The sequence below is a fragment of the Acomys russatus genome, chromosome 5 (assembly GCF_903995435.1).
Source record: "Acomys russatus chromosome 5, mAcoRus1.1, whole genome shotgun sequence".
Classification (NCBI taxonomy): Eukaryota; Metazoa; Chordata; class Mammalia; order Rodentia; family Muridae; genus Acomys; species Acomys russatus.
The window spans coordinates 52914984-52938308 of NC_067141.1; the positions used below are offsets into that span (position 1 = coordinate 52914984).

A 23325-nucleotide genomic window follows, 5' to 3' on the forward strand; every position below is an offset into this window, starting at 1 on the left:
CTCTGTCAGATGTATAGCTAGAAAAAGATGTTTTCTCGGTCATGTCAGTCATCCTTTCGGGCTGGTGGTCACTTTCTCCTCTGTGCAGAGGTGGTGCCACCTCTGAGTAAGAAACTAAGTGACTAAAGACAGCTCTACTGAGAACTAATTTGACTGTGCAGACTTAACAGGCTAGTTCATTCATTTATTTTGCCAAAGGTGCTAGTGTGAAAAATAACTACCTTTCTCTGCTTTACAACTCTTCTCCTGATTTTTTTGGTGTTTGAGAATTTTTAAAAATAAGTGGTGGTGCACACCTTTAATTTCAGCACTTGGGAGGCAGAGGCAGACAGATCTCTGAGTTTGAGGTCATCCTGGTCTACAGAGTGAGTTCCATGACAGTCAGGTCTGTATAGAGAAACCTTGTCTTGAAAAACCAAAATACCACTACTACCACTGCTACTACTACTCAATTGGGAGTGCCCAAAGAAAAATGGCAGGAAAAGCCATTAATATATATATTTTAAAGCAAGGCAGGATGGAGAAAATTATAGTTACACCTCAACACCAATCAGTTAGCAGCAATAGCTTGAGGAGTCTCCAAGGCACACCCTGAAACAAAGGAAGGCAGAGGACCACTGTGAACAGCAGGGTCAGCCATATTACTGCATGTCCTGTGTCAGGTTATGTGGGAGCCATTGTCAGTGTGTCAATTAGAAGAACCAACTTGTTCCACAATCCTTATTGAAATGCTATATGGACTAAACATTAAATTACATTAATTGGATAAACATTTAAATTATGGAGAGGAAATGGTTCTAAAATGGAAGAACTGAGAACCATTAAAAAATTTTGCCACTGCTTTCTTAAGTCAGACCCAGGCCCAGCAATTGAGGAATTTTATCCAAACCCTCAATGAGAAGCATAGCACACACCTTTTTCCCTCCATTTGCAGCATCCACAAAAATGTACCACTATGTTGTTTAAGACAAAATTCAATTTAGAGTCTTAGAGCCCTCAGCAGATATTAGTCTCTATGGTTTCAGAGCAGAAACTGGTGACATTGAAGGCATTCCTTAGGGAATAGGCAGGTGACAAGTTCACCCTCTTCCTGCCTTTGTGGATATGCAGGAGATGGCACCGGGCATGGAGAACAACAGAAAAATGAGAAACTGTGCCCCAAATACAAATAACCCCCAATTTCTTTAAGATAGTAGTTGGAACATTAAAGTGTTGATGCTTTCCCTTAAGGTTTTATGTGGGATCATAGAGGAATTGATCTGCAAGGGACTCAGAGGAAAGAGGATGTGAAGGACAGAGACAAAGCCCTTACCAAAGATGCTCACATCCTAATCTTTTGAACCTGTGAATGTTAGTTGCTCAGAAGGGAAGAATACTCAGCAGATGAACCTACAGCCTACCATGCCATCCATGGGAAGGTAAGGAAGTTACTTAATTTTCCCGTTTTATTAATAGCTGAGTAGTACTCCATTGTGTAAATGTATCAGTTTCTTTATTCATCTTTCGGTTGAGGGACATCTAAGTTGTTTCCCAATTCTGGCTATTACAAATAAGGCTGCTATGAACATAGTTGAACAAATTTCCTTGTTGTATGGTGGAGCATCTTTTGATTGAATGCCCAGGAGTGATATAGCTGGATCTTGAGGTAGAACTAGTCCCAATTTTCTGAGACAGCACCAGATTGATTTCCAAAGTGATTGTACAAGTTTGTACTCCCACCAGCAATGGAGGAGTGTTCCCTTTTCTCCACATCCTTGTCAGCATGTGCTGTCACTTGAACTTTTTATCTTAGCCATTCTGATGGGTGTAAGATGGAATCTCAGAGTCATTTTGATTTGCATTTCCTTGATGACGAAGGGCACTGAGCATTTCTTTAAGTGTTTCTTGGCCATTTGATATTTCTCTGTTGAAAATTCTCTGTTTAATTTTGAGCCCCATTTTTTAATTGGCTTATTTGTTTTGGATATATTTAATTTCTTAAGTTCTTTATATATTTTGGATATTAGCCCTTTGTCAGATGTAGGGTTGGTGAAGATCGTTTCCCAGTCTGTAGGCTGTCATTTTGTTCTGTTGTCAGTGTCCTTTGCCTTACAGAAGCTTTCAGTTTCATGAGGTCCCATTTATTAATTGTTGATCTTAGAGCCTGGGCTGTTGGCATTTTGTTCAGGAAGTTGTCTCCTGTGCCAATAAGCTCAAGGCTTTCCCCCACTTTATCTTCTAACAGATTTAGTGTGTCTGGTTTTATGTTGAGATCTTTAATCCACTTGAACTTTGGTTTTGTGCAGGGTGATAAATACAGGTCTACTTGCATATTCTAATGAGCACTTCTTAAAGTAAACGTGATGGAGTGGACATGGTTTGTGTATGTCTTCCAAGGGTTCATGTTGCTGGGAGCTAGGTTCTCTGTGTAGCAGCAGCTAGATGTTGAAGAGATGGAGCCCAGTGGGAACTGGCTGGGTTGTTGGGGATAGTTGTAGTTATCAGACTCTGGAGTGCTTCTTAAGAGACAGTTGTCATAGCACAGTTCTTCCAACTCTGGCTTCATGGTTCACCATGCAATTTGTCATGCTTGTCCTGCCCTTGCTACTGTAAGGCACCATGAGGTGACTTAGCCAGTGGGGCTGTCACTGGTGCCAGTGCCATGCTGCTTGGACTTTTAGCTTTCAAATCCATGAGTTAATGAAATTGATGAATCTAAGTTGACATATCCTATCTCCCTATCATTGTTAATCTTCCATTGTCTTGATTTAGAATTGCCTAAGAGATGTGTCTTTGGGTATGCCTGTGAAGGTTTTTCCAGAGAGGTATAATTGAGCAGAAGAGACACATCTTAAATGTGGGTAGACCTTTTACAGGGGCTGAAGTTCTAGGCTGTATAGCAGGGAGTAAGGAGAAACTTGTCTGAGCATCATTTTTCATCTTTCTTTGTGCTTCCTAACTTCAGGAACAATTTGACTACTTGCCTTATGATCCTGTAGCCATACCTACTGTGCCATGATGGACCATAACTCCCTAAGCCATAATCCCACTCCCCAAATTGCTGTCATTTACTTAGGCTGCTTTTATATTTGTATTTTGTCATAGCAGCGAGGAAAATAAAACACCTCAAGTCTATAACTTATACTAGGATTCATCTTTAATATTGTATATCCTATGGATTAGGACAAATGTATAATGTAATTTACTGTTATAGAGTCAAAATATTTTCAGCACCTTAAAAGTCTTTGCTAGCCTTGCCAGTCTTCTCTCCTTTCATTCTAGTTTTCTAACAACAACAACAACACAACAACAACAACAGCACCCTACCGAGCTACCTACTTATGCCACTACTTGTTTGGACTCCACCAGTCATTAGTGAGAGTTACAACGCTCTGTCCCTTACTGGAATTCCATGTTATATGCTTTTGCATTTGAGCTAGTCATCTATTTTTGACATTAAGTACGATCATGCCTTTGAGTTGCAGAGCTTTGAGCCCATCTGCTCCACCTCTGTTTAGCACTTAGTGCCAAGATACAGTTAGAGTGCCATGAAAGAAAAGGAAGAAGAGAAACTAATGGAGAGAAAGTATTGACGTTTGGGGCAGAGATTCTAGCTCTATATTCTATCAAAACTTTCATACTATAAAGGTGTGCAGGGCTCTGACTTTTTGTTTTTCAGAGAAAGAAGGGGAATGAGACAGTGTGTGAAGGACAGAAAGAAGAGAAGAGAGGAGAGACAAAGAAAAGGAAGCCAGGGAGGGCCCTGGTCTAGATGGAGACTGGGTGTGTCCCTCCTCAGGAGCACTGCCTCTGCTTCTCTGTCTTTTGTGGCTTTTGTTCACATTATTCTTCTCATCACTCTAATGCTGTATTGTAGCCACTTTCACAGAAATGTACACTGATTAATTTAGATTTGTACCATGATGGCAAATCCTAGAGCGCACACTTCTCCACCAAATTCTAAACGCTCAGATGGACCTTTGCAGAGCACTGTTTGAGAAGATTAGCTGAAAACTGGTAAAGTATCTTACATTTCTTTACCTTCATTGGCCATTCCTTTTTCGACTGTAGATAGATAGGTTCGAGGTTTACCACAAATGACCATGTTACTCTTTGTAGACTGGCGTTCATGACCCTGGAGAAGTATGCAAACAGTAGGCAACATAGGCTCTAAAGCCTGTCTTCTTTCAGGCTTTGCAGCTAATGTAGCGTCTCTGTCTATAGAATTATAAATGCAATGAAATGATTTCAACATCCACATAGCAACAAAGACCATTGCTAGAGTTTGGATATACACTGTGTTCAAAATAATCCTTTGATGAAAATATGTGATATTGTACAACTCTGAATAGGTTGTTTTATGATTAGAACAAGGCTAATTTTATACTATATAAAATTGAAAAAATTAGTAGATTTAAAAACTATTTTTTAGTCTATTAGTAAATTGTTTATGACAAAGGCACATACACAAAATTCACCATCTACAGTTCTTTTAAAGGAGTATTTTCTATAGACAAAATGACTTATGTACGATACACCCAGTTTCAAATTATAACAAGGTTCTTTTCCCTGACTTCTTTTTCAAGTCAAGGTAAAATTGAGACAAATATCATTTAGAGGCATTAGCTGTTGAGACTTTTCAATGCTTTTAAAAGGAAAGAGCAAAGTCTTTTAAAGTGACTACGACATGCTTAAGTAAATATTTCCTCCAGAGGTTCACTGTGTAATTTAACTTGAGAAGATATGGGTAAACACAGACCTGCTGTAATATTTTAGTGGGTAATTTACTATTTCCTCTGATTTGGAAAGCCCTTTAAAACATACAAAAATCTGCTGAGATTTCCCATAACAGCACTTTTCCTGAAGGCTTTACAGCTTGGATAACCCATACTGCTCACAAATCTGTTAATCAATGGGCTCAGCACCCTTAGGAGAGAAAACACCCGTCTTTGGGGCTTTTCGTCTTCACTCTATCAGCCCTTTTCTTCGCTGACCCCCAAGTGACTTCACAACTGAGTTTACACATCCAGAGATGTTTCCGTGAACAGGATTCCAACTCTAGTAAAAGTGTGTGTGTGTGTGTGTGTGTGTGTGTGTGTGTTTAGGTCAAGATTTACTCGGTATTAAGAGCTTTAAAGTAGCCTAGGAGAATGATAAGCAGGGTCATCTTTCCCAGGAAGGCAGCGCAGCTCAGGGTTCTAGAGTTACTCACGGAAGACCTCTGCTGTCACCACTCAAACTGAAGTAGAAACTCAATAAAAAGAAAATCATGGTAACTAAATACGCACACAGTGTTAACGAGATACACTGCAAAGCTCCGGGTAGTGGAAGTGGCTACCATACAGCCACAGAACGAAACAGCTGCCATTGGATATATCACTTGTCCTGCCTGTGTAAGAAACCCCAGAAATTCAGGCTGTGCTGGGATGTGGACAAAACTGGTAAAAGTGACATGAAGATCTCATTGAGGAATAGCATGACAATGACACCTATAGAAATTACACATGTGTAGGACGAGCCCATATGAGCTTCAAAGATTCCATCACTCATTTCTTCTAGAGAACAGCAGAGGGTACAGTGATGTCAGTGCTACTAGCCGACTCAGAAGATGCTTTGTTTTGCCACTATGTCCTCTGGTTACCTGTGAATATCTCCACTTCTGGCATTTGGTAGCCACTGGCTGAGGCAAACCTGGAAGAATGTTTTCCAGTTGCTGGGTGATTAACTCCTGCACATCCTCCTCGCTGTGCTCCAAGTGTGTAACTCCAAATGGGACGGTGGTGTGGATCACCAGGGATGGACCAAATTTCGATGACTCTGCAGTGTGAGAGGAACAGGAAGCTACATCTTAAAGCAGGGAACCCAGGAGCATAGCCCAGAGTTTGAATCCAAAGCTCAAAAGTGATCATAGTAATCAGGCAGTAATGGAGGAAAAACAGAGACTAATGTCTGCGATGTACCTTAGGCTGTTTCTGAGCCAGCTTCAGCTCTCCTGGGGAGGAAGGTGGCTGAAAATGTACTTTAGAAAACAAGTCATGTGTTCTTGTTAAGGAACTGAAAGGAACAATAAGGACCCTTAATAACTATTGTCCTAGGTACAGTTAAATTTCTTAGTATTTCTCTTATTATTAAATTGTAAGCCTTTAATAATACATATTTATTTATCCTGTTTTGTTAAGTTCTGAGAATTAAATAGAGGTTCGAAAAGATATTTATGTTAGAAAGATTGAAAAATATCTTACTACAACTATAACAATTCTATACTATGCTTAGCACCTTGGAAAAATTATCTTGTTGAAATCAGAATATTCCTCTAATACTATTTCTTGTGTCTTTTGTGTTTATGTGAGATAAGGCCTTAAACTTGAGATCATCCCCTTCACCCTCCTAAGTGGCAACAGTATAGTGCGCCTCTAGACTTCTTTATCTTTCAGTTGACAACAGAAATAAAAGTATGTTCTATCTGTAACTCCCCATTTTTATTTGTCACTGAATTTATTTTTTCTGTGTTTTCATGATTATAAAAAATAAGTGCCTGGTTGTATCTTTCATTATTTGGAAGAACATAAGGCATTTATGTGAAAGGCATTTAGGCAACTAAGCCATTAGGAAATACAACCTTGGAAAAAACATGAAAATATATTTGGTTTAAATAATATTGAAGAGAAGGCTATAAAGAATATAGTCATGTATATAGTAAGGCACTGATGAGTTGGCAACTTAAATCTAAAATGTTTCTAATTTTGTATTATAAAATGTCATACTATTTGAGGTATATTGATTCAATTCTACATACAAAATTAAATACTGGATGGCATTAACATATTCCCAAGTAGCCTCTCTACATTTTAGAGATTTTTAAAAAAAATCATAATAAGCGTGTACCTACCTAGGGTTATAATATAGCTCAAATAATATATAAAGTAGATGCTTCCTAGAACTAAATTCAGGATGAAGATAATAAATCAGCTAAAAGGACAACACTCCTAGGTGTTGCTCAAATTAAAGCTATGAGTTATTTTTAATGAAAGAACTATTACTCCATTGCACTTAGCTCAAGGAAGCCTGGTTTATGAATTTTAAAAATAAACATAAGGGCATAGTCTCAAAATGCTACAAGCCTTTGAGAGTGCAGTCAGTGTCTGCACATACCCTCACTTGTATCACATGTACGAGGTTGGGAAGGAATGGAAACACTGTGCCCGAAATGTCATGGTGAATCAGGTTATTCACTGCTCACCTCACCATGAGAGGAACATCCTAGCTAAGGCACAGAGACAACATCCCTGGGATGCTGAGCCTCTAACCTGTGAGTGCACACTTCACTGGCACTGGACAAAGACACATCGGTGCGAAACTGCCAGTTCTTTCAGGGAATGCTTGCACAGCGAGACATCCTCTGCATCCTGCTGCCTTGCAGTGTGATGGAAGCTAGCTGTGAACCTCTAGTCACTGTTCTTTGCTTCCTGCTGCAGATGCAACGTGGCCAGCTGCTTACAGTCCTGCTGCCCAAAGTCTCCCACCATGATGGACTGCACCTTGAACTGTGAGTCAAGATAGCCCCTTCCTCACTTGAGTTCATTTGCTAGGGTGTTTTATCACAGCAACAGGAAAAGTACCTAAGATGGCAGGCATTATTAATGTGTCAGTTAATAAATTTATTATCTGTCAGTCACAGCGAAGGGGTGCAATGTCATCCTCCATCTATATGTGATACCAGATCTTCCTAGAGACAGAAAGTTACCTCATCAGTTCTGTGAAGCAGGAGGCTAGAGCTCTGCTTGCCAACACTGGCAGGCTTTAAAGGGACATGGATGATAGACATGCTTTGACCATCAAGAGGCACTCTTTTCCAGTCACTAAGACTAGCAGTGGTGCCTGACAAGTATTGCCCAGCTACAATAGCCATCTCCTCCTAGGACAGCAATACAAAAAGGAGTCCTAAGACTGAACTAAAATGTCTCTTGTATAATCACGAGAAACAGAGAACAACCTGATTGCTTTTTATTCCTGGAATTGAACAAAATTTGAGAATTCATATTAAAATTTAGCGTAAAGAAGAAGCTTAAGAGAAAATGACTCCAACCTCAAAACTAAAAGTCACTTTGTGAAGCTAAAGTGAAAAAAAGAAATACGAAGAGTCAACTAGAGTTTAAACACAACCAAGATTTGGAAACAGAAAAGTTAAAAAAAAAAAGTCACAAATATGTTATTAGGGTTTAGGGTTAAAGAGGAGACAAGAGATGGCACTGGAGGAAAAGACAAAATATTGCAGGTTTTCTTTTATATGCAGATTGTAGACATGAGTATACACACATATATGTATAAGTTACTAGAATGCATAAAAGCAGCTTTACGGGGGTAAGATGAGGGATTAGCAAGAATGGAGGAGAAAGGACAGGGGAAGGCAATGACATGGCATACATACATACATACATACATAAACACACACGTGTGTATGTATGTCTATGACATTATCATGATGAGACCTTTATTTTATTAACTAAACTAAAAAGTTAACAAAAGAAACAAAGTTTGTCCTAAATTGTTTTGGGAAAAGGTGACCTAGATGATGTATTAAAATCTGTCAAGTGGCCGCATGCGTTGTTTAGCCTCTCAAATGCTACACCTGCTTTTTAATATAACTTTTTAGATGTTTAATTACCTTTTGTGTATGTATGTGTTTGTGCACCTGAGGTCATACATGAACATGTGTGGTTAAAAGGCAATTTTGATTGTTGGTCTTCAGGTGTCTTCTGCTTTTTCTTTTTCTTTTCTTTTTCTATTTTTTTTTAAAGTTTGGTAGACAGAAGCAGTCAATATCAATAGGTAAGGGTAAGAATAATACTAGAGAACTGAGAAAAAATATTTTTTGATAGCAAAATGTAGTTCTGCTTATAATTCTAATTGCTAAATTCTGCACAAAAGAAAGAATTGTCTTGCAAAAGTGATAAAACAATCAACAACCAATCAACAACAACAAAACAAACAACCCACACATTTAGTTTTTCAGTAGTAGGCTATGGTTACAGAGAGTTTGAACAAATTGATCTCTGGGTTAAGTCTCCCGATGCTTCTAAAGGTACCTAGGAGCACTGGTGAGTGAGAGTGCCTCCAATTTCCTGTTTAGAAGGGTTTTAATTGAATGAGGGTTAAGAGATTTGAGTGCCTGGATATTTATAAAAACACATGAGAAAGACAGAGATCAGTGGCGGCCAGGAAGGCAGGAAAAACAACCAAAAACCCTCCCTGTATACAACTGTGTCACAGGATTTCAAGGTTGCCATCCTCAACAGGACTTAGCTTGCCCAGGACTGAAGGCTGCTTGCCACCCTTGACCCACAGTGACACAATTCAAGTTGTGAATCTGGTAAGGAGCCTGGGTCTGTTTAGCAAACCCCCTGTCAGAGTTGTAAGGGTACCTGCTAGTGGCTTGTTCAAAGAAAACGACAGTCTCAACCAACGCCCTGGAGTTCAGTGATCCAAGTCTCCCTCTAAGTAACGATTTTATCTAATAAGCAGTATCTGCCTTTTGATTTTTAGAAGTCCTGCCATTCGTTAGATGATTGTAACTCCTTTTCTTCTCATATGTGTTACCTGCCTTCACCTGCCTGTCTCTGCCTCCCATCTTGTCAGCGATGGGACTACAGGCATGTGCCATAGCACTCAGAGTTTAAGGAGGTCTTAGGCACCCAAGAGCAGTCCTCACCCTTGTACCGCAAGTGGTTTGCCCACAAGTCTTCTCCTTTGAATTAACATTTTACAATAGTATAATATCATTAACTTTGAGAGTCTTATCAACTAAATTCTGACAATTGACTGCTTTTTTTTTTTTTTTGCTTTCTATTGATGTTACACTACTAGTTTCCTGATATTTGAACATTTTAATAAGATATTTTGAAACTTTTAAGTATCTAGAATTGTTTTTGAGTTGAAATCTTATTTTTTTTCTTTATATTTGATGTTTTTCAGTATTGGTTGCTTTTGAAAATTGTAAAAAGATGATCTTTTTGTTATACATATTTTACTTTTTTCTGTGTGGTGTGAGGGTATGTGTTAGCATGGGCGCAGTGTGAACATGAGTGTGTGTGCATGTGGAGACAAGAGGGTGACATCAGGAGTCTCCTTCAATCACTCTCCATCTTAGCTGTTGAGACAGGGCCTGTTTTTAAACCTGAAACTCATCAGGTAGCGAGCCAGGCAAGGCAGCAAGCCCCCAGGATCCAGCTGTCCCCACCTCCTCAGCAATGCAGATAATGGTGTCTGTGAACATGCCCAGAATCTGATGTGGAGGCTGGGCTGTGATCTCACCTCCTCCTGTTTGTGTAGCAAGCTTCTTTTGTTCCCCAACTGAAGTGCTTTCTCTATCTCCTTTTATTCTATTTCCCCCAGTTTGGAAGTTTACATATTTATTTATAACTGCAAAAGATTTTTGTACACTTAGATATTCATATTATTTTTAATGTCAAAAGCAAGTTAACATCTTTATCCTTTCCTGATAATATCAAAATCTCAAAAATACTTCAGCTCAGCTCTGATGTCTGTGTTCCTACCGCCCAGGATTAATTCTACTCTGCACTGTTGGTTCAGATGCACCCATGCTTCCTTCTTGGACACCAGATCTCCCCACTGTGCCTCTTTCCTCTCTCCAAGTATCTTATTTTAAGGCTTCTGAAATGATGGCACCCTGGAGGCGGTTACTCTCAGGTTCTGATTTCACAGCAGGATCATAACGCTCATTTGTGACCTATGAGTTCTGCTGTTGTACTACAATAAACTCAGAGTGTCGCCACTGTGTTTTTAAAGATGTGATTTCAGGGTAGGTTAGCGTCTAGAAATCAATCCTTAATTTGACTTTGGGTCATTGCAGGTAATATGGCCTTGGTGTTTTGAAGTTTTATTTGGATCTCCTGAACTTTAAATTTTGTTCACATTTTTTATAAACTCACGCGTGATTTTCAGAATACAAGGACTCAGCTTTCTCAGTAGCCTTGGAAACTGTTCACTCTGCTTCTCCCAGTTTTCCCTCTCTCTGTGCTGCATATATGCCTTTCATGGGAATCCAACTAAATAGGCTTGAGATCCTCATCCCATTCTTATGTCTTCACTCCATTTTAAACATTTCCTATTTTGATCTCGCCATTGTAAAGTTCTAAACACATTCTGTTTCTGATTTATTTATCAGTTCACCATTTCCCACATATCTCTGTTTAATTTCATGTTTCACTTGTCCTTTGAATTTCAAGCTCACATGATTTCTTATTAGAAAAAGTTTTATTTGGGTTCTCTTGAATTTCCATGATCTTTTTTCCTCAAGCATACTACCAGTGCTCTCTCATTTTTAAGGCATATTCTATAGGGTGGCAGATTATTATTACATTTTAGGCTTTATAAAATTGGCTATGATTTTTTAAAATTTAGAGTTACTAGTGATCATGGTGGCATAAACTTTGTGTGTGTTTTTAATGTATATATACATATATATTTCCCTATATATTTACATATTATACACACACATTCACACACACACAGACAGACAGACAGACACACACACACACCATTTTGGAGAAGGTTCCTAGGAATTTTATCTTGCAATTTCTTTAAACCTGATTTTAAAGTGTTCCTTCCCAGATCTTCTTTTATTTCTGCTAGATACCTATGGGTAATATAGCCTATGACCACTTTAACTAGATTTATGCAGTATTCTGGCAGAATGAATTCTGGCACCAAATCTACCTCAGGGTAGATCTGTGGTTTTGGCATCTCAGGGGAGATGTGTTCTTTTTTCTTTTCCTGTTATTTTCCATTCTACTTGAAGACAGGCACACATCTCAGCTGTGTTTTTCTGACAGACAGGATATATCAGACATAGAGAAACTCTTAAAGGCATAAAAGTGGAGGACTTAAGCTAGATGCTTTTAAATCATAAAATAAAGAATACAATTGTTCTTGAAAATAAAACATATCAAAGCCCATTCAAGCAAAAAGTAAATGAATGCCAACCAAGAAACACAAAGGAAACTGAAAACAGTCAATAAATTAATTGAAAGGAAACCCTGATGCCAACCTCAGGACCTGGTTGTTCTACTTGTGATTTCTTTCAAATGATCAAACTATTTTAAGGTGGTTTTACACACACACACACACACACACACACACACACACACACACACACACACACTTACAGATACAGGTACGTATACCAAAATACAGACCATTCTTCCATATAATTATAGAAAACATTTATAATCTTCACCAACCATACTTATTTTAAAAAGTCATCACTGGGTCAAAGGTGGCCCAGTACTCAGGGGGTTGAAGCAGAAAGACTGGAAGCCCAAGGCAAGCCCAGGTGCCTCAATGAGACTTTGCCTCTCATTAAGAAAAAAAAGATGCTGAGTGTACTGTGCAGTGACAGAGCACTTGCCTAGCATGAGTGAGCTCACCGATACTGAGCAAATTCCATCAAGACCCACACAGATTTCCCAATGACTTATCTACTATATCATGTTAATAGGTACAATTAGGTAAAGTGCGATGATCTCAATTTATATTATAGATAATTATTGTCATATAATATAAATTTATGAGAAATAAAAGATAACATGTAAAAAAGAGACCTTCTCACAATGAGGTAGAATTTTGTTTATTGTTTTAATTGAATTTTAAAATGAAATAATGTAGACTCTTCTAGCAACATTAATAATAAAGATTCTTCACAATGGAATATAATTCAGCTATTAAAAACAAGGAAAATTTGAAATCTGCAGGCAAATGGATGGAACTGGAAAAGATCATCCTGAGTGTGATAACCCAGACCCAGAAAGATACACATGGTATATACTCACTCATAAGCGGATATTAGCCACATAATACAGGATAACTACACTACAACACAGAGACTGAACCATCAAACAAAGACCATGTATGATGTGGACCTAGACCCTCTGCTCAGATGTAGTAGCACAGTGTCCTTGTGGATCCCACGTGTGGAGAGTAGGAACTATTTCGGACATGGACTCTGGCCTCCGAACTTTGATCATTTCCCTATGGCAAGAAGGCCTTGCCAGGCTACCGAGGAAGAGGTTGCAGGTAGTATATATGAGACTTGATAGGCTGAGGTCAGATGTTAGGGGAAGAGGGCTCCTCTTTTTGAGTACTAAGGGAGGGAGGGAGAGGAGGTGAGGGAGGGAGAGGGGATGGGGAGGGAATGAGGGAGGGGGATACAATTAGGATGTGAAGAATTTAAACTGCAGAACAAGCAGGTAACTTATATTGCTAATCCCACTATATGGGAATAGCTCTGAGGCTGGCTGAGACATGGATGTCTAGGTATAGACAATGCTTCTTTTTGGGTACAGAACCCCTGTGAATTATTATTAGATGCCATTCTTCATATGGCATGAATGAAGATTTAGAGATGTCTCTTTTTCTGCTCATACAAAGAGCAGAAAACCAGCTTTAATTGTTCTATGCATCATGCACACTTTATACACTTATAATTTTAGGACTGTATAATGCTTCTGAGAAAGTATATGTTTTCAGAACAAAAGAACCAGACACTAACGTTTGATCAGACATGGCAGGATGCATTCCTCCCAGCATGCTGGACATCGACATCCTGTATCCTTCATGTTCTAGCACCAAGTGCTTCAGTTGCCATTTCTCATGAGAATAAAACAGCTCCTAGGACACTTTCAAAGAAAGCTTCCAATACCAATTGGTCCAGAATTTCAGACTGGAACTCTAATTAAGCCTGGACTTTTTTAACATTTAGAAACTGGACCACAATTGTGATTCCTAGCTTGTTTAACCATTTCCTCAACTTTATTTGGGCCCCTAGTAGGTATTACTTATCCAAAATCAGCCAGAAGAAACCTTAAGAGAACAATGCTCAATTTCCTTTAAGGGGGGTCAGGTAGGTTTTTGGTTGCGTTCTTGGGTTTTAGAAGGTTATTATCAATGGGAGTTGGTTAAAAGTATTATTGGTCTTATTTAGAAAGAAAACAACATTAGATTCAGCAATGTCTCTCTTTGCTCTTACCTTACATTCTTAGGTTTGGAGATAGGGGTTGAAAAGAAAGAAGGGGCAATATAGAAACATATAGGGAAGATAGAACAAAAAGTAGATTAGTGAATCTGCTCCTCAACTTAATGCCTCAACTGTCACTCACAAGGTTATTTTTAAATCACTGGTATAGAATTTTGTATATAGATGCAAAATAAGTTTAATTCTAGATATAGTGTTATAGAATTCAAATGTAAGTTCATTCTTCACACACATACACACACACTATATCTATTTATCTATCTATCTATCTTTCTACCTATCTATCTATCTTTCCACTCTAATATGAGGTATTGTACCCATATAACTCAATTATAATACAAGGTTTACTTCCAACACTTTGAAAGTGCTATTGCAGGCTGTTTAGGATAAATAAGTTATACAAGTTAATTGTTAGCTGATCAAATCACGGTCATGTCAATCACTAGTCTACTTTTATCACAACAATATACATCTTAGGTGTGGCAGATAGATATGATTCTATAGAAAGATAAAGAAGGACAGTTAGATAAGGTCTTCAAAAACCTCAGACACATACAGAATATGGCATTTAAAAATGTTTTATTATTTTAATGATTCACTGGCAATGAGACAGGTTAACTCCAGGCAACACCCAGCTACCTCAAAGAAGATAATGATCATCAAAGAACCTCCTTATGGAGATGGCTTCAAATGTGGCAAACAAGCCACTGGGAAAAATGTCCTCATTTCTACCACAGACAGAATTCTGCCTAAAAATGGGCAAGCTTGGATGCAGGCAGAGTCGATGGCCAAACTCTGCCAAGACAGGGTAAGCAAGCCCTCAACAATTCCTGCCTCACAAATAAGTCTGTCAGATCTATTGGGACCGAAGGCTAATGAAGATGCTCCAAAATAATAGAGTTTTGGGTGACTATTCAGGTAGCAAACTGTCTCTGCACCTTCTCATTTGGAAAGCTACTAACCTGCACTGCAGGCATACTCAGGTAATCAAGTTTATTCCTTCTCAAGTCTCTGATGGAGTTGAAGACCAGGTAGCTTAGTTTGACAATGAAGCTTAGTTGTTTAGGGGTTAAGATGTTTTTAGGTCTAGATAGATGTTTTAAGTTGATAATGATAAGATGTGATGGAGATTCATTTACATTCAGAATTTTAGAAGTACCAAGATAGGAAAGATGCTTTCTTCAAGGCTGTCAAACACAAATAGCCAAAACACTAAGAATGTAACATTTATATAATTCCTGATTGTGTCATGGTTATTATTGCTATAGGTAGTTTATTGTATATATGTGGTATAATATATATGTATATGTAAAAAATAAAAAAATAAAATAAAATTTTATTTAAATAATTTATTCAGATTATGTCTCAATTGTTAACCTCTCACTTATATCTTCCCATTACCCCCTCCCTCCCTCTTTCACCCTCTTCCCCTCCCCTAGGCCTATGACAGAAGGGGACCTCCTCCCCCAACATATGATCACAGCATATCAGGTCTCATCCTGGTAGCATGCTTACCCTTCCTCTGAGTGCCACCAGGCCTCCCCACCAAGGGAAAGTAGTCAAACAGGGGGCACCAGAGTTTATGTCTGAGTCAGTGGCCCCTCTGCACACAACTGTGGAGAATGTGTTTTTTATAGGCTTGATCTGAATAGGGAGTCTAGGTTTACCGCATGCACTGTCCTTGGTTGGTACAGTAGTCTAAGCAGACCATCCTGGGTCCAGATTGCTAGCCTTCATGTTCTTCTTGTAGGATTCCAGGACCCTTTAGGTCCTTCCATTTCCCCATTCTCTCATACTTCTCTCACCTGGAGTCCCAATAGGAAATCCCAGCATCTATCCCAATCCCCCACTAAATGAAGACTCTAATGAGGCTGAGAAGCTTCTGTAAGTCAGAAGACACTGTCAACAGAACAAAATGACAGCTACAGACTAGGAAAAGATCTTCACCAACCCTACATCTTACAAAGGGCGAATATCCAAAATATATAAAGAGCTCAAGAAATTAAACACCACCAAACCAAACAATCTTATTAAGAAATGGGGCTTAGAACTAAACAGAGAATTCTCAACAGAGGAATATCGAATGGCTAAGAAACACTTAAAGAAACGCTCAGCATCCTTAGTCATCAGAGAAATGCAAATCAAAATGACTCTGAGATTCCATATTACACCCATCAGAATAGCTAAGATCAAAAACTCAAGTGACAGCACATGCTGGCGAGGATGTGGAGAAAGGGGAACACTCCTTCATTACTGGTGGGAGTGCAAATTTGTACAACCACTTTGGAAATCAATCTGATGCTTTCTCAGAAAACTGGGAATAGGGCTTCCTTAAGACCCAGCTATTCCACTCCTTGGACTCTACCCAGAAGATGCTCCAGCACACAACAAGGACATATGCTCAACCATGTTCATAGCAGCCTTATTTGTAATAGCCAGAACTTGGAAGCAACCTAGATGTCCCTCAGTCAAAGAATGGATAAAGAGGCTGTGGCACATTTACACTATGAAATATTACTCAGCTATTAAAAACTAGGAAATCTTGAAATTGGCAGGCAAATGGATGGAACTAGAGATGATCATCCTAAGTGAGGTAACCCAGACCCACAAAGACACACATGGAATATACTCAGTTATAAAGATTCTTTGAAAAGCCAATAGTATTTAACACTGTTCTGGTCATTGCAATAAGATAGATAGACAAGTGACTTACAAATAAGAAGGGGAAATTACCTGATTAAAAACATTGAACTACATAAAAACTGGTCAGGTTAAAACATTTTTATATTAAGTAGATTTCTCTGTATTTAAGTTTAGTTACTAAGAAAACTAATGAATTAATTCTATAGTTCTATATTACCATTTGGATCTGACACTATGTCTAAAGGGAAAAGTCAACAGTAACAGTATATGGGGTTCTTTTGATGGAAAAAAAGTCAAGCGAAGACTTTGTGATATTTAAATGTATTGTACAACCACAATAATGAAAATAGCTTGGCATTATTTGATAGTAATAGACAGTTGATGAAAATGATTGTCATCAACAAAATCCTAGACTATATTAGGTCTACAGTGTAGTCACAGGAACTCAGAGAGATGTGAAAGAGTCTAAAATTGCCTGGAAACCTGGATGCATGGAAAATTAACACTCCAGTCTACTTCAACTTGTCATTTTTGGTTTCCTATTTTGAAGTCTATGTGGATGTTCAGTCTTAGGTCACACAGAATTTCTGTCCCCAAATTTTCTCTCATTGCTTTGCACTAAAAGCCAAAATTCTTACTCACATGTAAATGCATCAGGGATTTTTCATCTGATAGATTTTATTTTTGTCAGTGGCAAGGGATAGCGGTTGGATTCCCCAAAAGCCAGCTCTAAATTTCATCTCTGAGAGAAAAAGCAGAGGACTAAAGCACTTAAGGACACAGACACAGCTGTGGACTGAGAGGAACAGGAAGTGGGTGAACACGTTTCTTCTTCGCTGGCACGTTAGATGGGCATATGTGTGCTCAGTGCAGTGTCTGGCAGTACTAGACACATGAATGAGGTGTTTCAGGATGGCATATTCAGCATGGAAGAGATGAAGCATGCACAGTGTTACCGCAGAAACATCACTCACTAAGTGGAATTATACTGGTGGTGTAAGTGATTGAAGCTCGGGTCACACATCCATGTGAACTTGTGTGAAGCACTACACAGCAAGCCGAGAGGCACATGGTTGTAATTTTCTCTCTCTCCACTTGAGTGAACTGTCAATTATCCTTGTCCTTTTGCTGGAAGGGCTGCTCTTAACAATGTAGCTCTCTTCTATTCAGCCCAGGGACCTAGCATCAACTCTGACAGGAAGGAAGCCAATCATATCTGTAAACTCCACATAAGCTCTACTTCCTCCTTGATGAGAGAATGACAGAGAGAGAAGGAGAAGACGAGGGCGGGGACAGAGATTCCAGCTGACTGACACATGCTCCTGGGCCTCCCTCAAACCCTCCACACTTTTCTAGCAGGCCAAATGTGCATATAGCATTCTGTCTTGGCATCCTGTATTCTTGGCAGCATGCTGCTGTTCTGTGCCTACTTGTTGGTCCAAAATCAGGAACAGAGGGAACACTTTCAGGGTTTATTTGCTTTAAAAAGTATCAACCAAATACTAAAATTTGGCTCTTTCTCCCCAAGTCATGTCCTAGATAAGTTCAGTACCTCCAACTTGTCTACTGCAGGAATTTCTATGGCGTGTATATATATCAACCCAGCATAGGCTTATGGTTTTTACGAAAGTGCAAAGTTCAGGGAATAAGTGCTTCTCAAAAGGACTAGACCTCGAAAGAAGATAGTGTTATAGGTTTCTCCTTTGCGTGTTTCATTTTGTTCCACTATCTTTTGGGAGAAAATATCACTTTTTTCTTCCATATTACATTTCTGTAGGTAGAATATATGCTCATTAATTGATAACAGCACCCAGTTTGAATGTCCACGAGAACAGAAGAAGAGAGTGGCTCAGTTTCATCTGGGAGGCAAGCATAACACCTTCTAAAGAAGTGACAGGAGAAAGGGAACAGCCCAAAAAAGATTCTTAAAGATGAGTGAATAGGGAAATTTTGTTCTTGTCATCAGGCAATCATACACGAAGATTACCTGACAAGTCCTTAAGTTATTTTAAAGATAAAATGCCTATCACAAAAGGGAAAAAGGCTGTGGCTTGGAATGGCAGTCTTAAATTACAGGAAATACAGCTGAAGTTTAGTGTCATTTTCCATCCTTTCCTGCCGAAGATCGCATCTAACATTTATTAGGAAACTATGCTACACCATCTATGACTTACAGAAAATCCTGGACTATAACTTTCTATCTTAAATAATATATAATTCATTAGCATGGACACTTTGGCACCTTCCTTCCATTTTATTAGCTGAAATTACACCAGAAATACTATCTCCTCATTCACTGGCTGAATGACTCTCAGCTACTCATGATGTGTCTGTTTCTCCAATGGAGTTATTGAGTATGATGTACTAATATTCATTACAGAAAACAACAGCAAAACTGTTTTGGCCAACATATTTTTGAAATGCCATTTTTAAGCAGAGTCAACAAGTGTCTATTATGATCGTGAGTGAGGGATGATAGGATGGAATCACCTTTGCTTTCATCTAAGTGATAACACTATGAAAAGCTATGCAAACTTGGCCAAAGCATAAAAGAGATAAATAACCTTTGGCCTCAGACCTTGCAACTCTATTATGCAAAGATAGTTGTGCTCAACAGTTCCTCAGGTTTCCACTCAGAAATATCCTACATGTAAGCCTGAACACTTCCTCACAATATGAAAGTAGAAATGTCAGCCAACGATAGCCATTGCTTTTCAACTGGATTTTTATACATAAAAAATATTACAGGGCTCTATATCCATTCATCGGCATCTATCTAGTTTAATAATATTGGGATTACCAGAGTTTGCTATTTAATCTTTTACAGCTGGACATTTTTTTCACAGCTTGCTACTATTACAAACAATTTTGCAATGAACATGTTTATTCTTCCAGAGACTGAATGTCTGTCCTTAAATTCATACATGGAAATTTAATCACCAGTGTGACAGTATTGGGAGGTAGGACTTTAGGGGAGGTGATGAGGTCATAGAGCAGAGCCTGTGAATGGCCTCAGTGCCCTTATAAAGGAGTTTGTTTCCCTTTTCCACAGTGTGAGAACGAGGAGAGAGGACAGTGTTTGAGTCAGAAGTTGAGTCCTTGCCACATAGTGTCTTGTGTCTCCATCTCGTACTTCTCAGCCTCCAGAACTGGAAGCAATTTGCTATTAATAAGTGTGTACAAGTCTAAGGCAGTTTGTCACAGAAGCCAAAACAGCCTAATTCCTATCTCATTGTTGCACTTGCGTTTAGCTACCTGTAGGGCAAATTATTGCTGAGTCCAAGAGTAAGCACACTGCGGCTGGAGAGATGGCTCAGTGCTTAAGGACACTGGCTGCTTTTCCAGAGGACCCAGGTTCTACTCCCACCATCCACAAGGCAACATACAACCCACACAAACCTGTAACTCAAGTTCTAGGGGACCCCATGCCCACTTCTGACCTCTGAGGGCAGCAGGCACATGGCAAACTGACATACATGCAGAAAAAACACCTATACACATAAATAAAAATCAAAGGGCGTTAAAGAATAGTAAAGACATTAAAGCCCGTTTTAGACACAGCTGACTAACTTCTTCCAGTAGTACACTGGAGCTTTTCGTGTCCTCGTGTTCTTCCACTTCTGCTCCTCCCTGCTCCTGCTATGCCTATTTTAGTTTTAATTCAGCTGGTTACTTGCAAATAGTGTTTTCACATGCAAACTGAATTTTCATACTTTTTTTTTCCCCGTGATCTATCTTTTCATTGTCTTATTGACAAAGCCCAGGATTACTATGCAGGTTAAAGCTGTGTAAAGTGAGAAGTTTGGGGTTTGGCACACAGTAAATGCTCAAAACAAACCAACAGCCTACCCCTCTCCCCTAGTCAATCAGGCCAAAGCCACTACATTTCAGAGAACTGGGATCACTGAGGCATTACTGTCCCTCGCTTCATAGTGGACATTGATAGTATAGGGGGAGGTACTTTCAAACAACATTCAGTATTTTTCTTTCCTGAAGACTAAGAGGCATATGAATACACAGATTGAGACCTACACATGTTTTACATTTTTCATTGATGTCATAGTTGCAATCTGGATTTTACGGAGTTGGGCACATGTAAGAGCTGGGAATTAGTTCCAATGAATCTACGCAGTGCCACAATGTTCAAGGCTAATGAAGTCCAACCTCTCGAAACACCTTGTGACTTTTTCTCTATAGTTTTACATTGGTGTCTTCATATTTCTTGTCCCAAAGGAATAAATTTCAACTCCTTTAAACCACATCTTAGCACTTTAGGCTAACTAATCAGTTAGGTCACCTGAGGTGCTGAATGAGTTTGTAAAAGCAAAGCTGTCTGATAGAGACAGGAAGGAGGTGGAACACAGTGGGAACGCAGATTACAGCTGTCTCGGAGAACCTCACCTGGGGGCCTGTGGTGGAGTTTGCACAGTGTCCTTCACCAACACCCAAACCTCTCCAGGTGCTAACTTTCTGTATAAAATGTCCACCATACCCCTCCGCCCTAAGTATTTACAGCCTGAAGACAGACTAACTTTTCTCCTCCATTTAGCTGTATATAACAACCCTACCTCCTGTTCAACCATAGATAAGCCCGCCAAGCTTCCTGGATGCTGTGGCCTCTCCATTGGAGAGCCCAGACCATCTAAGTCCAGCTCTTCTGCGCCTGTGTTTGGCTTTTAAAATTCCTTCATTCTTTCACCACTCCAATCTGGTCTGACCCTGGACCTAGGCAGGATGTAACAGACAAAAATCTATCTTCTACCTTAGCAGACATCCCTAGAGTAGGCTAGGCCTGAAAGTTGTTCTTGTCTCATGGAGTATGGAGAAGCCCTGCAGATGTGTGTAAAGGTCGTTTTACAGGGTTTCTATAGGAATAAGAAAAAAATGGCTTCTCGGTCTTTTGTCTAAGATCAAGTGTAGGAATAAGAAAAAAAAAGTCTGTGGGCTTCAAATACATATGTGTAAATATATAAGTGGAAACATTTGTAGATACAACTTATAAAGGAGTGTGATTTCCTTTCACTGTACCACAACCCTCATAAAAGGCTTAGCTAGTGTGGAATTAATTCTTTTGAAATATCCTTTTAGGCCAATTTGCATTTGGAAGATCGGGGAATCAAGACTTGGGGAAGTTGTATAAATTTGTCTACATTGGTAGCCACATAGAAGACTATGCTTATTATTCTAATCTGTCATGAAAGAGGCTTATTCTGACTTAATAAAAATGCTTCAATTGTGCTGAATTAAAAAATAAATAAGAAAATAAAAGCCAGCCAGGTGAGGTAGCACATGTCTATAACCCCAGCACGCAGGGAGGCAGAGGCAGACGGATCACTGTGAGTTCAAGGCCAGCTTCATCTACAAAGTGAGTCCAGGACAGCAAATGCTACACAGAGAAGCCCTATCTCAAAACAAAAACAACAAACAAACAAAACAAACAAACAAAACAAAAACAAAAAAACAACAAACAAACAAAGAACAAAACAAAAACAAAAACAAAAAAGCCATAGCACTGAATGCTTGCAGCCAGTCACAGACCCATGTTACGTGTGTGTGTGTGTGTGCCACAATGGAGCTTTTCCATCACCAAACAGGAAAGACTAGCTTTTTAAATTGACATGTAAATTACACCATTTTCTTCTTCCCTTTCCTCCTTCCAAACCTTCCCAAGTTTGCTCTTTTCAAATCCATGGCCTCTTTCTCTTTAACAGTTGTTACATGTATGTATGTATACATCTTTTTAAAAGCTAACATACCTACTACTTTCTCTTCAGTAAAAATTTGTTAGGGATCTTTAACTTGTTTACTCTAGGTCAGCAAACACTAACAAATCTGTAGATGTATGCATTTGCCAATTTAAATAAAGGCTTCTAGGAAGGGAAGCTTTAAAACTAATGCACATGTATGTTTGTAATCCTTGTTATCCAAAGCTACATATGTTTGGATAGATTATGTTTAACAAGGCACACGGATATCCTCTAAACAGCTCTGTGTAAGACGGCCATTCTGGTGGGCATTTAGTGAAATATAAACATGCCGGGAAACCCCACACGATGAAATGCCATAGAGCGCAGACTTCCAGTTTCAGATGAGGTTTTCCTGAAGGGCCCATGTAAAAAAATGTACACAAATTTGGGAAACAATTTTACAGTAAATAATGGAAAACTAATCACAGAGAGTGTAGCCAGCTAAGAAAGTAAATGAGAACATTCTCCAGCAATTCAGCCTCCTTGAATCGTAAACAAGCTATCTCCACCACATCTGGGAGCACTGGAGAGAGGTGTGGCCAAGGAGCAGGAGGATGGACACAAGGCCTGGGCTGGAACACTGGGGATGATTTCTACAGATAACTGGGCATCTGCAAGCCCTACTGTTGGGTAGTAATTTGTCTGAGACAAAACATTCTATCTGAAAGGAATCTCTTTAAAACCCAAGATGTTCTAAAGGGGGCAGAGTATTTATTCATTCCATTCTGTAAGGATGCTTCTTAAAAATCAGATAGTCAACAATTCAAAGCTTCAAGAAGTCCCTGAAATTGATAAGATACACCATGTTCCTCCATCATGGCTTACATAGGCAGTAAGGACTGCTGAGAGACTCTCAAACCAGCTGAGTTGCCTGGCAGAGGTTCAAATCAACTGAGCTGACTCAAA

The 23325-nt window shown here is 39.1% G+C and overlaps 1 protein-coding gene across 1 annotated transcript in view; it reads right to left on the bottom strand.

Moving 5' to 3' along the window:
• Rnls (renalase, FAD dependent amine oxidase) overlaps positions 1–23325 on the bottom strand; it is a 264474-nt gene that overhangs the window by 21682 nt on the left and 219467 nt on the right. Inside the window, exon 6 of the mRNA XM_051146346.1 lies at positions 5621–5796. Coding sequence (XP_051002303.1) covers positions 5621–5796 — 176 coding nt within the window. The remainder of the gene's footprint in view (positions 1–5620; positions 5797–23325) is intronic.